This window comes from Scyliorhinus canicula, chromosome 24 (assembly GCF_902713615.1).
Source record: "Scyliorhinus canicula chromosome 24, sScyCan1.1, whole genome shotgun sequence".
NCBI classification, from domain to species: Eukaryota; Metazoa; Chordata; class Chondrichthyes; order Carcharhiniformes; family Scyliorhinidae; genus Scyliorhinus; species Scyliorhinus canicula.
In genome coordinates, this window is record NC_052169.1 from 15,540,942 (window position 1) to 15,558,284 (window position 17,343).

The following is a 17,343-nucleotide window of genomic DNA, read 5'->3' on the forward strand; positions in this document are numbered from 1 at the left end:
TTAACCAATCTGCACACCAATTCACTTTGCCTGATTTGAGGCAGTTTTACATCGTAAGGGATCTGAGTTTTGAGGAAGGTAGGATCAGAATGTTTATTCCCTTAACGACTGTGTAGCTTGAGGTGACTCAAGGTCTTGTGAGCTAGCTGGAAAATCTGAGCTAGAGTCCTTTCCATTGGTTTGACTCTAGGAGGTCTCTTGAGGTCCAAACATTTGTTTAGCTGTGTGAATATTGGCAATGATTTATGCATCTCTTAAATGATTTTCCAGTTACAGATGATCCTGAAGCCAAAATACAGCCATTTCAGGCAAGCGGTGACTAAACAGTTTCGGTAAGTGAGGGTTTTATTGCATAACTGCCCAAGTGTCCCCCTTGATGTGGCTTTGTGCCGTGTGGTGCAAAGCTTTGGATTTGATCGTAAGTTTTGCAAGGGTGTTTAGATTAAATATCCCTAGTTAACCTTTTGCTCTGAAGTGGAGAGGTGAAATTGCATTAAAGGGGCTGTACGTTTGGGTGTTTTTGTGTGGCGGAAGAGGCACTTTGTCGATCCCATGAAAATTACAGCAAATCCCTGTTAAACCTTGCTACTCTAATTTCAACTAGGAGCCCACGCTGGAGGATTAGGTATTTAAGCATTTATCAAACTCTTCCAATTGTGATTAACTTATGGCTATCTACCAAGTTCTATGGACAAAATCCTTTACCTAAATGTGTCCATGTCAGCTTGTCCCAACTAAATGTTGGTAAATTGTGGGCATTGCCAAGTATGAGGTGAGGGTGGTTTTGCTTGAACCAATTGGAGGGCAAACACCAGGCCATTCAGCCCATCTGGTTTCAGTGCTGATGCTAGAGCTTATGATCTAACCTTGTGTACACTTCAATTCATTTCTCCTCCGTTTTGGCTTGTCCTTCTAAAAGGATTTCTTCTTCACCTCCACTAATCTTGAGGACACTGTGCAATCCTGGATGAAAAAATCATTGGGGCATGAACAAAATTTTAAAGGGGGGGGCGGGGAAAGAGAAACGGCTAGTTGGCTGACAATGGAGCACTATCCAATGGGGGTAGTGACTGCTTTCCAATTGGTGTAGGGAGGCTCTGTGGGGTGGATAAGTCAGCTGACTAAATGGCTGGGGGAGTGTGGGTGCAAATCATGTGATGAAACCTCTCTGAATACAATCGATCACTGTTGGCAACCTTATTACTTTGTCGTTGGGTGGGAGAGGAAAAGAGATGGTTAAATAAACTCTGTTTGTTCTCACTGGAACGACGGAGGTTGAGGGGTGACCTGATAAGAGGTCTACAAAACTGAGGGGCATAGACAGTGGATAGTCAGAGGGTTTTTCCCAGGATAGAGGGGTCAATTACTAGGGGGCATGGGTTTAAGGTGTGAGGGGCAAGGTTTCGAGGCGATGTACGAGGCTATTTTTTTTACACAGGGTAGTGGGTGCCTGGAACTCGCTGCCGGAGGAGGTGGTGGAAGCAGGAATGATAGTGACGTTTAAGGGGCATCTTGACAAATACATGAATAGGGGGATACGGACCCAGGAAGTGTAGAAGATTTTAATTTGGACGCGCAGCATGGTCGGCAAGGGCTTGGAGGGCCCAAGGGCCTCTTCCTGTGCTGTACATTTCTTTGTTCTTTGCTCTTTATTTGGGGGGGGGGCAGCAGAGGCAAGTATGGGGGGGGGGGGGAGGGGGGTTGTTGTTAGATGCTTAATAGTGATCAGTCAGACTTGTTAAATAAATATCCAGTTTGGTTTATTCTAATCAACCTTTTTTTTTCGTTCTTCAACCCAACGCAAAGGAGAGGGTCTGTGATCTTGTCAAGTGATCTGATATTCCTGAACACCCCACCAGCCATTGAAGAAGTGTTGGATGTGTTCTTCAACTCTGTTGACCCGAGGGGCTTTTTGGCAGGGAGTAACATTGCAGTGGATATTTATTCCTTCGCTGTTGCGGGTAAGAGAGCACTTGATTAGAAATGAAACCAAAATAACATCTGAAAAACATTGGTGAAATCGATCCTTTTTGAGGGATGGACTGTCGTGAACACTCTTGCATTTGTTTTCAATTTTATTTGATTAGCTTGGTATCTTCTTGTTGGCTATTTGAAGATCCCTTTTTGGACTTCATTGAGGTTTGTCGTCGTCTTGCTCCAGGGCCCTCTTGTCCATCTTCTGCCTGGTCTGCCAGTCTGCACACTGGCTCAGTTTTTTTGTTTTTGTTTTTTAATAGGTAGAATGTTAAACCCAGGGTAACTCTTGGCAGGTCTGAGTATGGTGCTATGGCAGCTTATCAATTAACTTTGGCCCAGGGAGATCACCTGGTTTTCCTTGTTGTCCTGATTTGCACCCTTAAAGCGGATTCCATCCATGGATGGATGCCCTCTGACAAAGTGATGACCTTTAGTTGGCAGCACAGTAGCATTGTGGATAGCACAATTGCTTCACAGCTCCAGGGTCCCAGGTTCGATTCCGGCTTGGGTCACTGTCTGTGCAGAGTCTACATATCCTCCCCGTGTGTGCGTAGGTTTCCTCCGGGTGCTCCGGTTTCCTCCCACAGTCCAAAGATGTGCAGGTTAGGTGGATTGGCCATGCTAAATTGCCCTTCGTGTTGGGTGAGGTTACTGGGTTATGGGGATAGGGTGAAGGTGTTGACCTTGGGTAGGGTGCTCTTTCCGAGAGCCGGTGCAGACTCGATGGGCCAAGTGGCCTCCTTCTGCACTGTAAATTCTATGCTATGATTTACTAGTATTAAAATGGAAACGGCCCTCGTACACGTGCTCTATCTCACAATAGCAGCTCCCTATGCACTGCAAGTCACAATCATTGATGCAAGTTGAGAAAGATTACCTGGGTGTTGAAATCTGCAGGTCCAAGCCTTAAAAGTATGAAGTTCCCTATCCAAATGGGCAGCACGGTAGCATGGTGGTTAGCATAAATGCTTCACAGCTCCAGGGTCCCAGGTTCGATTCCCGGCTGGGTCACTGTCTGTGCGGAGTCTGCACGTTCTCCCCGTGTGTGCGTGGGTTTCCTCCGGGTGCTCCGGTTTCCTCCCACAGTCCAAAGATGTGCGGGTTAGGTGGATTGGCCATGCTAAATTGCCCTTAGTGTCCTTAAAAAGTAAGGTTAAGGGGGGAGTTGTTGTGTTACGGGTATAGGGTGGATACGTGGGTTTGAGTAGGGTAATCATTGCTCGGCACAACATCGAGGGCCGAAGGGCCTGTTCTGTGCTGTACTGTTCTATGTTCCATGTTCTATGTAGCTTTTATTTTTCGAAGCTGATGGTCAGAATGGGTGAAATACCTGTAGATGGAGATTTTTGGTTTGGAACCATCAATCTTCTACTGTTGAGTACAAAACTGCAACTTATTTATAAAAACAAAAAACAATAACATTGCTCAAGATCTGAATGCTTCTAATGCTGCCCCTGACCCTTGCCAGCTCATCTCCCACCCCCTCGTGTGCCTATTCTACGGGTGTATCTTACCATTGTCATAAGCCTGGAGTTGTGACCATGGATTTATGATCAATTCTCTCTTCTTCAATAATAAATTTGAGGGCTGATTAAAATTTGACCGCCTGCCCCCCAAGTTCTAGAAGCTAAATATTTTTTGACATGTTGCCTTCAAACTAATGAACAAGCTACACCAAGCTCACAGTAGCAATTTAATTTTTTGCGGGGGAAGATGGCTTTCAGTTGCTTGCTGTTGGGGAGTTAGCTTGACGCAAGGTAATGGGTCCCAGTAGACATTACTGCTCATTACTGCTTCAGCATTTGGGATTTTGTTGAGAAATTCCCACTGGAATGTGTCAGTTCCATGGGACCAGCTGCCCTGTGCAGTCAAACCTTGTTGCCATGGTTTACGCTTTTCCACATGACCTTATGATGGAATTCTCCATGTATAGATTTCCCAGCTGTTTGCTTGCATGGAATATATAGGGGCAGCAGGGTAGCATGGTGGTTAGCATAAATGCTTCACAGCTCCAGGGTCCCAGGTTCGATTCCCGGCTGGGTCACTGTCTGTGTGGAGTCTGCACGTCCTCCCCGTGTGTGCGTGGGTTTCCTCCGGGTGCTCCGGTTTCCTCCCACAGTCCAAAGATGTGCGGGTTAGGTGGATTGGCCATGCTAAATTGCCCGTAGTGTCCTAATAAAAGTAAGGTTAAGGGGGGGTTGTTGGGTTACGGGTATAGGGTGGATACGTGGGTTTGAGTAGGGTGATCATGGCTCGGCACAACATTGAGGGCCGAAGGGCCTGTTCTGTGCTGTACTGTTCTATGTTCTATAAGCTAAAGCATAACTTGGTCAGTTTAAGACCTTATTGCTCATTTAATACAGGAGGCCATTTGGCCTGTTGACTCCCTGCTGTCTTCACCTGGGTTTCATGATTTTACCTGAAGGCTAGTGGCCGCTTCAAACACTTGCCATTCTAAACATTTTGGAGACAGATTGTTTTGTTGATGTGAGCATGGTAGCAGAAGTGGATAGTACTGGCTTCATAGCGCCAGGATCCCAGGTTTGATTCACTGGGTCACTGTCTGCTGGGTCACTGTCTGTGCGGAGTCTGCACATTCTCCCTGTGTCTGCGTGGGTTTCCTTCAGGTGCTCCGGTTTCCTCCCACAGTCCAAAGACGTGCAGGTTCGGTGGATTGGCTGTGCTAAATTGCCCCTTGTGTCCAAAAAGGTTAGGAGGGGTTATTGGGTTACCGGGGACAGGGTGGCAGTGAGGGCTTGTATGGGTTGGTGCAGACTTGATGGGCCGAATGGCCTTCTGCACTATCTTCTATGTATGTTTACTACTTGAGGCATGTTCTTGGGCTTAGAGTAATTGGCCATATGTTTTCCATCCATTTGAGAAGCTGTGTGGCAGTGCTTGGGTTGCGAACTTGAGGCTGCCCTGATTTGGTGCCCGGGTGGGGGTGGGGGGGGTGGGGTGGGGGGGGGGGGGGGGGGGGGGGGGAAATGAGCACATTTAGGGAACTTCATGAAAAAAAATGTATAGTTGCACCGAACTAGAGAACGATCTAACTGGCCGAACCAAGGCCCCAGGCTAATTTTATTTTAGTAAACGTGAAGTGTCTCAGCTGAGTGGTTTCTTCAGTGATGCTGTTGAGTATGGACAGCCCCGAGTCTGTGGATTGGATGCTCTGCTACGATATAGTGCACAGCTTGGGCACAAGGGGCTGGCACTAATGCCCTGTCTCTGACAGTTGGCCGATCAGGATGGACCACTTTCCTTGGAAGGTTGAAACAAGTTAGCTGTTGGGTTGGGGACCAGGTGCTTGTCATTTTATAAATGACCTGGAGGAGGGCGTAGAAGCATGGGTGAGTAAATTTGCAGATGACACTAAAGTCGGTGGAGTTGTGGACAAGTTACAGAGGGACATGGATAAGCTGCAGAGCTGTGCTGACAGATGGCAATTGGAGTTTAATGCAGAAAAGTGAGGTGATTCATTTTGGAAGGAATAACAGGAAGGCAGAGTACTGGGCTAATGGTAAGATTCTTGGTAGTGTAGACGAGCAGAGAGATCTCGGTGTCCATATCCATAGATCCCTGAAAGTTGCCACCCAGGTTGAGAGGGTTGTTAAGAAGGCGTACGATGTGTTAGCTTTTATTGGTAGAGGAATTGAGTTCGGAGCCATGAGGTCATGTTGCAGTTGTACAAAACTCTGGTGCGGCCGCATTTGGAGTACTGCATGCAGTTCTGGTCGCCGCATTATCGGAAGGATGTGGAAGCATTGGAAAGGGTACAAAGGAGATTTACAAGGATGTTGCCTGGTATGGAGGGAAGATCTTATGAGGAAAGGCTGAAGGACTTTAGGCTGTTTTCGTTGAGAAGACGGTTAAGAGGTGACTTAATTGAGGCATACAAGATGATCAGATGATTTGATAGGGTGGACAGTGAGAGCCTTTTTCCTCGGATGGTGATGTCCAGCGCGAGGGGACATAGCTTTAAATTGAGGGGAGATAGATATAGGACAGATGTCAGAGGTAGGTTCTTTACTCAGAGTAGTAAGGGCGTGGAATGCCCTGCCTGCAACAGTAGTGGACTTGTCAACACTAAAAGCCTTCAAAAGGTCATTGGATAGGCATATGGACGATGAGGGAATAGTGTTAAGGGACTTTAGAGGGGTTTCGCAGGACGGCACAACATGAAGGGCCTGTACTGCACTGTTATGTTCTATGTTCAATAATTCCTATTTGCTTGTCCAGGTGGAAGTAAATCACTTAGAAGGGCTTTACCAGATTGGCTACCTTGATGACCTTGGGTTGCCTGATAGATCCATCTTTGTTTGGGGTGGGGGAGGGGGGGGGGTGGTGGGGCAGGTAATTGAATCATTGGCAGAGGACGGATCTTTGCCAGGGCAGGGAGCCAAGGGAGTAGTGGTCCAGTAATACGGAGATTCAGCTGGGTGTCGGCCCAGGCTAATGCTCTGTAGACAGGGTTGAAATCTCAACTGCAATTTAATACTTTAACTTTAAGTTAGTCTCAGTAATAGTGACCTTAACAATGATTGATTCGCAATCTGGTTTGCTTATTTCCTTCAGAGGGAAATCTGTCTGGACCAATTGTGACTCCAGGACCTGCCGTTGGCTGCCCCCTTCACCTAGGCAAGCTGCCCAACTGGAGCACAACTGGGGAATGTGTCAAATGGTGGCTTTGCCAGTGATGCACACATCACCAGGATAGAAATCACCTGAAATTGCTGCGTGCTAAACTCTTTAAATGTAAATGTTTGCCACACTTTTGTGTGTGGTGGAGAGTTTTTGCTTTCAAGCTACAAGATTTGCTGATTGGAGTTTCAATATGTTGTCTTCATGTCTGCCCCACCTTTGGACAGCATCTACCTGGAAAATGTCACCGCTGTCTTCATTATTAGGCCTTTACCTCATTACATTTGTGTCAACAATTCTCTTGGTCTGGTGTATGCCTAGAATCGCCTCTCAATACCTGGTATTGCCTCAGGATGTGAATGCTGATGGCTGCATTTAGCTAGGAGTAGGCATTGGGAAGGAGCAGATTTCTTGTTTTAAAACCATAAGAGATCAGTTTGGTTCATAGTACATCTTGAGATGGCTGAGACTCTTTTGGGGGAATTATCACCACCTTGCCGTGCCCTACTTGTACAATGACATCCCTTAACTGTGACTTTATTCCAAGAATCTTTTCCCCACACTACTCGCTCCAAAAATGTGGACTACAACCCGGACTTAGTTTGAGTACACATCTCCCCAAATCCACTCACTTGTCCACTTTTAACTGGCTTCAAACTGTATCTCTGGTGAATGATGCTGCTTATTTTCTAGAGGACATGGTTGCTTCTAGAGGACACGCTGGTTCTAGCTGCTAGTAGGCCCAATTGCTTAGTCCATCTGATCCTGACTTTAGCAAAAGTAATTTTGTCAAAATATTTTTATTAGTTGGCCTCCTTATCAATGTCTGCCATTCTGCCCTATCTGGTTGACCAGTCGATGATCTTCCTGCCCCAACAAAAGAAAAATCAGCAATGTGCCTTTGGATCCCCGCCATATTGATCTTGAGGCAACTTTGTTCCCAAAGTGTTCCTTGTCCTTTTTTTTTTTTGCTTTGAGGATGGCTCGTCCTCTGTGTATTCTGCAATGTCTATTCTCCAGTGATCTTGTTGTTTCTCAAGTTCTGGATGACATTAATGGCACCTGCTCCAGCTCTCTGATCTTCAAAACAGCCCACCCTTATCAAATATGGCCACTTTTAGAGCCTTTTTACAGCGCGCATGATCTACCCGGAGTACTAGATGAATTCAAACAAAATAGTGTACAATAATGCCATTTTCCTATTCCCACAGGGGGGAACATCTCTGCTGCTTTGTTGGTCTGAATATATAAATCTGGTGAACTGCTCCTGAAATTTTTAGAGTTTGAATAATCTTGGCCACATGGTGTCGAGCCTCCCCATGTTTGTTCAAGCTCCCAGTGATTTAGGATTTAGACATTTCTCTTTTTTGACCCGACTCTCGTCTCTCTACGGCCAGAATACTCCCATCACTTGGCAGGGTAGAAATTGAATCTTGGGGAAGAACATGCTGCTGAAGTTTTTAATCTTGCTGAACAGGAATGATCACAGCAATTTATATTGAAGGGGGTGGGGGATTGGTTGACCTGGCTGAGGTGTTGCCATGGAGAGAAATGTAGGCTCCCTGGGAATTTGGAAGTGCAAGGCCTTGATTGATTGAAATTTGGCTGGCCGAGTTCAAGATAAAAAGCTTCAATGTCGCCTCTCAGCAACATACACCGACTGGATTAGCACGTCATGACTCACCGATTGAGCAGCATAACAATAGGATGGTGTGAAAGTGCCAAAATGCTTCTCTGCTTTAATCACACTCTACCCACCCAGCCCCACAATTGTTTGTCTGCTTCTGTAATGTGAGCTAGCAACCATTCCTCTGTTGCCATGTTGTCAGTGTGTGGTGCTATGGTTTGTTTGTGTGTTTGGGGGGGGGGGGGGGGGGGGGGAAGAAGAGGAGGAGGAGGGGAGAGAGAGAGAGAGAGAGGTTTAAGAGGAGTTTGTGTTCTCTCTCGCTCTCTCTCCTTTTCCAGGTGGGAATGTTTGTCTGGTTTCAAATGAGCTGTCTCAGGAGAGCAGCTTCTGAAATCTGTGGAAAGGAAGATGTGCTGCTCCCTGATTGGGTGCCTTGCATGAATGATAGTAATTGCTACAGCTATCACTGCTGATGTTCTAGACATTAGTAAGTCTTTACTGTTTTTGCAGACGTAACTAGCTAAAGCCTTTACTGCGTGCTGCGCAGGAAAGAAAAATACATTTTATGGGAGGCAAATGCACCCTAAATCACAACAACCTCATAGAACAACCCCCTTGGTTCCAGTCGCAGCTGAAGCTTGTTTGCTATGTAAGGGATGACAGAACTTTGATTGGTGCATCCTAATTCAGTGCTGGAGTCTCCTCTTAGGTAAACCCTTAATTAACCATGCAGAAAAAGCCGCATTTTGCGGCAACTTCCAAAAGGTTCTTTTTAGCCTTTGCATTCTGCATTGTAATGTGTTTACATGCAGCAATATTAAAAAGACTAGGTAAGCTGCCTTTTACTGAGTGAGGGCAAAGTATTCCTCGAGATGCCATGTGAGCTCCTTGCGTATTTGGTTATAACTTAGTTACAGTAAGGACTGGCAGGTAGTTAGATGTCTGGTGTCTAAAGGTGAAGGGTCGAGTAAAGGTGAAGGGTCGAAGTTCCACACGTGGGGCAAGGATTCTGTTGTGATTAGTGGAACCAATCCAGCTTTGTTGCAGCTTGTCAGCAACCATGATAGCCAAGCGAATGAGGCATTTATTAGCTTCCATTGCAATGTTCTAGACATCGTCGTCTCGGGCAATGGACCACAACTGACTAATTCCAATTCATGGCAGCGTCCTATGGGGTTTGAGCATTTTCACCTAATGCACTGGTTCCCTCTGTGGAGAAGCTGAACGAGGAGTACACACTGAAGACCCAAGAAAGAATGATGACTTTGAGCTTGTTCTACTTGGCTATTGCTCTGTGCCATTGCCTATCGTGAGCCTCTGATGGGTTGTGTGCCCTGAATCTCAGGAGAACGTCACGCCTACAGAACCGCAGATGGTGGAAACTGGGTGTGACGATCCCTAGGAACCAACCGCTGAGCAAATGGATTCCAGAAGGAGTTCTGCAATCCGCTTGGGTGCTGTTGGTTAAAACCGCCAAGGGACTGTCCCTTTTTAAAAGCCGAGACGGGAGGTGTAGAAAGATCTTGAAACCTGGATAAGACTGGCTGGTGGCGGGGGATAAATTGAAGTATTGTTAATAGCTACTTTGTGCATAAGTAACTACATCAATGTTACTCTGAAGAAGAGTGAAAGACTACCTGCAGGAAAGTCCAGCTCTGATCCTGAGCAAGGTGTCCATCTGTGGAGGGTTCTTGACTTCCAATACTCCAAAAATGCAACTGATGTCTGACCAGCTGTGCACAGACTACTGACTCCTCACGGTGTAATGACATTGCCTAAAATCTTGACAACATGATGAATGTACTGTAGTGGTGGAATGGCGCCCTCTTGTGACCTTTGAGCGCAAGACAATATTTCCTGTCGCCAACCCAGAAAGAATTAATGAACACAAACGCTTTGAGAATTGGCATCTGAATTATAAACTGCTCTGGTTAACTTTCTTTTTAAATAGTATGGTAACTTTCTACATTACAGCAGGAACTGGCCAGGATGACTGTGATTACTGGTGCGTTTGAGCATGTTTATTACTGCAATGGAAAAGTATATGAAAAGAAAATAAAACAAAAGGAAGGTACACAATGTAACTACATAACACCGGCATCGGGTGAAGCATCCAGGGGTATAGCGTTAATCCCATGTAGACACTATCCCAAAGGGTATGCATTCACCCCGGTTGCCTGGGTGAACAATCTTAAAAACGAATGGGGCTGATTTCAACAATGCCAATATGGCCAGAGCAACGGATCCTGGAATACTTTGACGAATCGGTTAACAGTGATCAGAAGGATTCAACTGTTTTATTTCGAATGTTATGGGTTGTCTCTCCTGTGGTGGTGGAATTTGTCACAGCTGACCAAATATGAGCAGAGTTTTGAAAGCAGGTTGTTGGATCTGAATTGGCCTGAAGGCACCTTTTGGGGGGGGGGGGGCAAACATGTCGGAAATTGTTCACTGAAGCAGCCATTGAATGTTCTACCCTTCCATTGAATGTTCTACCCGCTCGCGGCGTTGATGTTGAAATTGATAGAAAATAAACTCCACTTGCTCCACCAGTCGATGCTTGTTTTTTCAGGTGCCAGGCTAGACCGGCCATATCGACGTCTTCATTTCCCAGGATTTGGCATCGCGATCATCCTGCTGTGTGGCCTGGCCGTCATTGTTCTCCCAATACTGGCTTTCTTGGTGAGTGGACGCGAGTTCCACATTGGATTCTCCAATGTGACATGTGAAACGGATTTGGCCTGTTCCTTAAAAAGTGGTTTAGTTGCTCAACTTGGTCAAGGGTGAATGGCTGCTAATGGGAAATAATTTATCCCAGATGATACAAGTGGCACCAGGGCCTATTAGATTAGTGTGTGGTGATATGCATCATGATAAATACACAAGGGGTTAATGTAAATACACTACAACTAAGTAAACACTAGAGGGAGCACCAGAGACGTCATGACATGCAGACATACAGCTAATGAACACATAGAATAGGACACGACCAATGGGCAGTCAAGACACCCAGAGGTGATGCTACCACAAGGGTGCATTACACAACCCATATACAAGGACAGGGCACACGTGCTCTGTCTCTTCCCACAGGCGACACTTCTAGAGAAGGACAGGGGCAGATCAGAAGCATCACACCCACCACGTGGCTTAGAGCAGACTGGTTAGTTAGATTGAGTAACTATAGCAAGATTAGCAAGAGAGTCGAACTCGTAGAGAACTGTGCTAATGGTTCAATAAGTCACTTTGAAGTTACTTCAAAGTCTGGAGTATGTTTTGGTCAAAGCTGCATCGAGTTGCAGCCTGTTATCCCAGAGTATATAACACAAGAGTGGACCAATGGTACAAAGCTTCAGCAAATTTGATGGATCCAATTTGTCCGTGCAACTGCAACACTAACTAAAAAATCTAGCCCTTTAAATGAGAAACGTTGCAACATGATCTCTTTGTGAAAGCCTCATCTCTATTGCATCCAGGGTGTATCTATGTTTGGGATTAAATAGATTTATTTTCTAATTCGGGCCATTAAAATCAATGTAATCTCTCCTCTTTTTGGGGTTTAGTGCTGGAAATATAGGTTCTGTGCTGCCTGCCAGAAGAGTTTTGCGTTTGGGGCATGGAATGTGGAGCGTGAGAATACAAGTATCCAAATAGCATTGCCAGAGGTGAGATTCTTCAACTTCTCCTCCATCGTGAATAAATGTGTAGATGAATTAAGTTAATGTTGTCACTAGATGTGTGATGTACAGCAAGCCAGGCTTCCCATGTGAAATGCAATTCCTGCCCACGGTACTGCTGTTTCCACATTTTTGTTCTGCACTTAAAAGCATTTGTTTTGTCACCCCCCCCATCCCCCTGTCATCTTGGACCGTTGCTAATTTATTTTGCCCATGTGAGCAGGAATCAACTCTTAAAGGCACTTTGCACATAGTGTAGTAAATGCAAGTTTAATGATCTCTCCAAATCATCGGAGGCAAGAGGGTAAACTCCATTGGCTGCCATCCCAACAGGAGTCAAAGTTGTTATTCTATTGCACCTTTTTTCCAAAGATGGTGTTTTAGGAATGGACTAAACGTGTATACACACACACCACTGTCCGGGGCCAGTTTAGCTCACATGGAACATGCCATTTGGCCCTCTATGTTGTGCCGAACATTGTCCGAAACCAAGATCCAGCTATCCCACTCCGTCATCCTGGTGTGCTCCATGTGCCTATCCAATAACTGCTTGAAAGTTCCTAAAATGTCTGATTCCACTATCACAGCAGGCAGTCCATTCAACACCCTAACCACTCTGAGTAAAGAACCTACCTCGGCCATCCCTCCCATATCTGCCACCCTGAATCTTATAGTTATGCCCCCTTGTAACAGCTACATCCACCCAAGGAAATAGTCTCTGAACGTCCATTCTGTCTACCCCTCTCATCATCTTATACACCTCCTATTAAGTCGCCTCTCATCCTCCTCTGCTCCAAAGAGAAAAGCCAGTTGGGTGGTTCATGATGGTGAGGCCAACATTGTGAATTCAATTTCCAAATAGGTGGCGCAGTGGTTGACACTGCTGCCAAGTCTGGGTCTTGGGGTGACTGTCTGTGTGGAGTTTGCCCTGTCAGCGTGGGCTTCCTCCTACAGTCCAAAAGAGGTGATGGCTTGGTGGATTTGCCCCTCCTTCTCATCCGGAGATGTGCAGATTATGGGGATGGGACGAGGTAGAATGCTCTTGAGGGTCAGTGCAGACGTGATGGGCTGATGGACCTGCATTGCAGGAATTCTTACTGGCCAAGATTATTCATTAAGGCCCTGCCTTATCAAACGTGCCCCTTGCCTGAGGTGTGGTGCTGCCTCGGGTTAAGTCGCCACCATCACCGCTCTCCCCAAGGTGAAAGCAGTGTTATCTGGGATTACAGTGACTTCTCCTCACTCCCGAGCTAAAGGTGGTAGGAAGCTTGTGTGATGTATCTGTTCAATCTCTATTGCAACTTGCACCAGTGGAATTGAGCTGATCTGCATAAGCTCTTTACTAACACCGGCTGTGCTTTCTTTAAATTGATGTCCAGCAACTTTGTAAATGGTGCTTGGTCAATAATGGAACCGTGGTTAGTGCAGGAGACCACTCAGCCTGTCCTGTCCAAACCAGCACAACTCTGCTAATTCCGCACCCCCCCCCAAGACTTCATTAAGGCCTTTGGCCATATCAACACGGGCTCTGCATCCTTCAATGAAGCACAGGGTGCAGTTCATTTCTCTGCCACTAGATGTCGGAGCACTTCACAAGTATTTCCGTAATCCTTCAATTCTACATGAATTGTTACGAGACTTTGAGGATGTTTCGGCAAGTGGAAGAAAGTTTGATTTTAATTATAGGACCAGATTTTAGCTGTCAATTTACTGTCATTGTTCCTCGAACTGGGCAAGAGTTCACACGGGCATTTACCAACGTGGAAAACTAGAAGACACTGATTTTTAAAATTCACTCCAGGAGTTTGCCCACATGGCCATATGCAAACAATGGCTGAATTGGTAATCCTAGGATTCGGTGCAGAAGGAGGTCATTTGGCCTATCGCTCACCTGCTCTTGCTCTGTCTTGCTGCTTTAGACATCACGATAGCAGTAGCACTGTTGCTTCACAGCTCCAGGGGCCCGGGTTCGATTCCCGGCTTGGGTCACTGTCTGTGTGGAGTCTGCACGTCCTCCCCGTGTCTGCGTGGGTTTCCTCCGGGTGCTCCAGTTTCCTCCCACAAGTCCTGAAAGATGTGCCGTTAGACGAATTGGACATTCTGAATTCTCCCTCCGTGTACCCAAACAGGTGCCGGAGTGTGGCAACTAGGGGCTTTTCACAGTAACTTCATTGCCGTCTTAATGTCAGCCTACATGTGACAAAAGATTATTAAAAAAATTAAACTGGGTTAAGAGCAAGCTAACTTTGATTTCTGCCGAATAGCCTCCCTGATTCCGAAAACCTCACTTTATTTGTCAAATTTTGCCCTGCGCTGTTGATTTTCAGTTTCTAATAAGCCCCATTACTACACTGCAAAGAGGGTAGCTTGTGCATTCTGCTTGCAGTGAATAAATTACCTTTTTGCAATAGGATGCATTGCACAACATCCCCAGATGGGGTAGTATGGTAGTTGGCACTCCTGCCTCTGTGCTTGGGTAGGGTGCTCTTGGAGGGTCAGTGCAGACTTGCTGGGGCTGAATGGTCTCCTTCTGTACTGCAGGAATTCTGTGGTCTATTAGGATCAGATCGGTTTTCAAATTTTATGGAAAAGATGTACAAGCAGCCTCCAGAGTTACTATATCTCTGATTTGGATTTAATTTCTTCACTCTGATTTAGCTTTAACCCTTTCCAATCAAACTGGTTTATTTGGGAGTTAAAACGCACGGAACTCTAGTTCAAGCATATTGCAAATAATTGGTTGTGCGCTATTCTCACCTTGATGCTGACTGGTGATGTTGATTTGTGTATATTCAGGTGACACGGGAAAGCTACAAGCTCCATGAGGAGTACGTCAATTATTCATTTGCATCCTGATGTTTTCATTTGGAAAAGATCTGGTGAAGAGAGAAAATTGGAACTAGAACATTGTGTGTGTTTGGGCGAACTATTAAACATTGTTGGAAGAAGGACATTGTGTGGTGAACTATCAAGCTATTAAATTATTTCCCTCTGTCTTCCCCCTGCTATCAGTGTTTCCGTCACTCATTTGCGGTTGGCACTATTTGTAATGAAGGCTTTCTAGGCCCTTTTTTGAAAGAAACGTCTGGGTGGAGCACCACACTTTCCAATCACGGCGGTGAGATTTTGTTTCGGGAAGGAGAAATTGGCTAGTCAATTTAGGGGGTTGTGTTAACTGCAATAAAATGAAATCCAGTAGAAAAATGCCCACTGTCCCCCTGCTGACCTCGTGGGCACTTTTTAAGGTTGTGCAATTTTTGCAAAATGTGCATATGCATGCACTTGTGAAGAGGTGAGACTCGTTTTTGAAAGTTGATTGAGCTCTCTTTGCTCGCTCCCATTCAATGCTTTTTCAGCCCAGCTTGGCTTTTGGCTCTGTTTGTTCATATGGCATTCTTTCATGGGTGACTAGCAGAAGCTTTGTACATTTGCAATGACCGTGCAAAGGTTTCTTGGAGAAATGGCAATAAAGGAAACATGTATCGACCTATTTCAACTGGGAAATCTCCAGTGTGCCAATTGGTCCTAAACTTGCATGTGTGCACAATCACCTTCACACTTTTTTAATTATTGAAATGTTTTAACTTTTTTATGCACCATAATTGGGCTGGTCTAAAACAAGAATGTACATGTAGACCATTTTGTTGTGACTCACGCTTTCCGTAGTGCTTACCTTTGGGTGTGGTGGAGGGGTGGTATAGGAGAAGGAAGTGGGAAATAAAGGAGGTGCAACACCATTTAATGTAATGTGGAAACTCGATGCAAATTATTTGTGACCTGTTCTACTCCTGGCACCAGTTAAATGTATACAACCTACTTGCAGAATGCTGTATTTACGCCTAGTATCTTGTACAAATGTCTTTGGTTTGAGTTTTTTGTAAGTTCATTTTAATAAAAATTAAATGGATATATATCTTGGGTTATATCGGCTTCTTAGTGTTTGCTTTCTGACATCGTAACGGGCAACTATGGGGTTAACTCTGCCTTGCCACAACTTGCTGTTGTCCGATTGTTTGCCAGAAATCTAGATGTGGGCAAGCCTCCAATCCCACATGTATTCTGAGAGTCCAGCCTTTATCTTTGTGCATCTGCTCAGCACATCCCCTCCCCAAGCCCTATGTAACCTTGATGGGACTCGGTGTCTGCGTGCCTTTTCCTCTGGGTGCTCTGGTTTCCTCCCACAGTAGGTTAAGTGGATTGGCCACGCCAAGTTGCCTCTTAAATGTGTAGATTAGGTTATGGGGTAGGGCGGGGTGGACATGGGGGTAGAGTGCTTTTTCAGAGGGCCGGGGTCGGTGCAGAGTCAATGGGCCGAATGGCCTCCTGGGATTATGTCAAGGTACTGAGGTTCTCACGGACTAGCCTTGGCTGATGACATCTTGGCAGTTGGGGGTGGGGATGCAATTAATTCATTTCTCAATTTGCAGCATCTTCAGTGCAAGATTGAGTAGGCCATTCAGCCCCTTCCAGGCCTACTATATTTGATCATGACTCACCAGAGTGCGGTCTCCACTCCATTTGTACTGCCTCCCACCCACACACAATCCATTACTCTTATCGATCAAAAATGACCACCTCCGCCTCCTCCAGCCTCCATTGCTCTGGGGGAAGAGAATGATAAAGGCACCAATCAGTTTGGGTAGATATAATGTGGGCTTGGGAGAACCGGTCCACATGAGCAGAAGGCTGAATGATGGGAGCGTGGCTGCTTGTTCTGTTCTTACAGGCTGAAATGAAATGGAGGCTGGGTCACGTGACATACATCCTTTCCAGTGATGTCATGCTGATGTGTCTCAAAAGCATGTTACAAAGCTTTGTCCTGTTTAGAGACTTTCTAGGAAGCAATGGAGACGGTGCATTTAAGATTTACAACAATGATAGGAGAGCAGCGATTGTGTCCATAGAGAGCAGGCTGGTGCTTCAAGCTCCTTCCTGTGGAAAAGAGGTGTTAGCGGGTACAAGATTATGAATGATTTGTCCGGTGTTGTACTCCTGGGTCTGCCCAGAGCTAGGGAGCATAAATCAATAAAAGTAGTGAATAAACGCAATGGAATTCAGGAGGAACATCTTTACCTGATGTTGCTTCCGGATGTTGTCTGTCCCAGGTTCGATTCCCGGCTTGGGTCACTCTGTGCGGAGTCCACATGTTCTGCGTGGGTTTCCTCCGGGTGCTCTGGTTTCCTCCCACAAGTCCTGAAAGACTTGCTGTTCGGCAATTTGGACATTCTGAATTCTCCCTCTTGTGTACCTGAGCAGGTGCTGGAATGTGGTGACTAGGGGATTTTCACTAACTTCATGGCAGTGTTTAATGTAAGCCTACTTGTGACAATAAAAGATTATCCAAGCTGATTTTGCATCCTGGTTCCCCCTCTATTGTGAGAATGTCATCGTTGATTAATAGAGCCAACCCTCCAACTCTTGCTA

At 45.8% G+C, this 17,343-nt stretch overlaps 1 protein-coding gene across 1 annotated transcript in view; it reads left to right on the forward strand.

The window, feature by feature from the left end:
- Positions 1-15,826, forward strand: part of LOC119956919 — a 33,950-nt gene extending 18,124 nt beyond the window's left edge. Inside the window, exons 8-12 of the mRNA XM_038784490.1 lie at positions 271-332; positions 1,807-1,961; positions 10,818-10,927; positions 11,806-11,907; positions 14,716-15,826. Of these exons, the coding sequence (XP_038640418.1) occupies positions 271-332; positions 1,807-1,961; positions 10,818-10,927; positions 11,806-11,907; positions 14,716-14,775 (489 nt within the window). The 3' untranslated portion in view covers positions 14,776-15,826. The remainder of the gene's footprint in view (positions 1-270; positions 333-1,806; positions 1,962-10,817; positions 10,928-11,805; positions 11,908-14,715) is intronic.
- Positions 15,827-17,343: the final 1,517 nt, after the last annotated feature.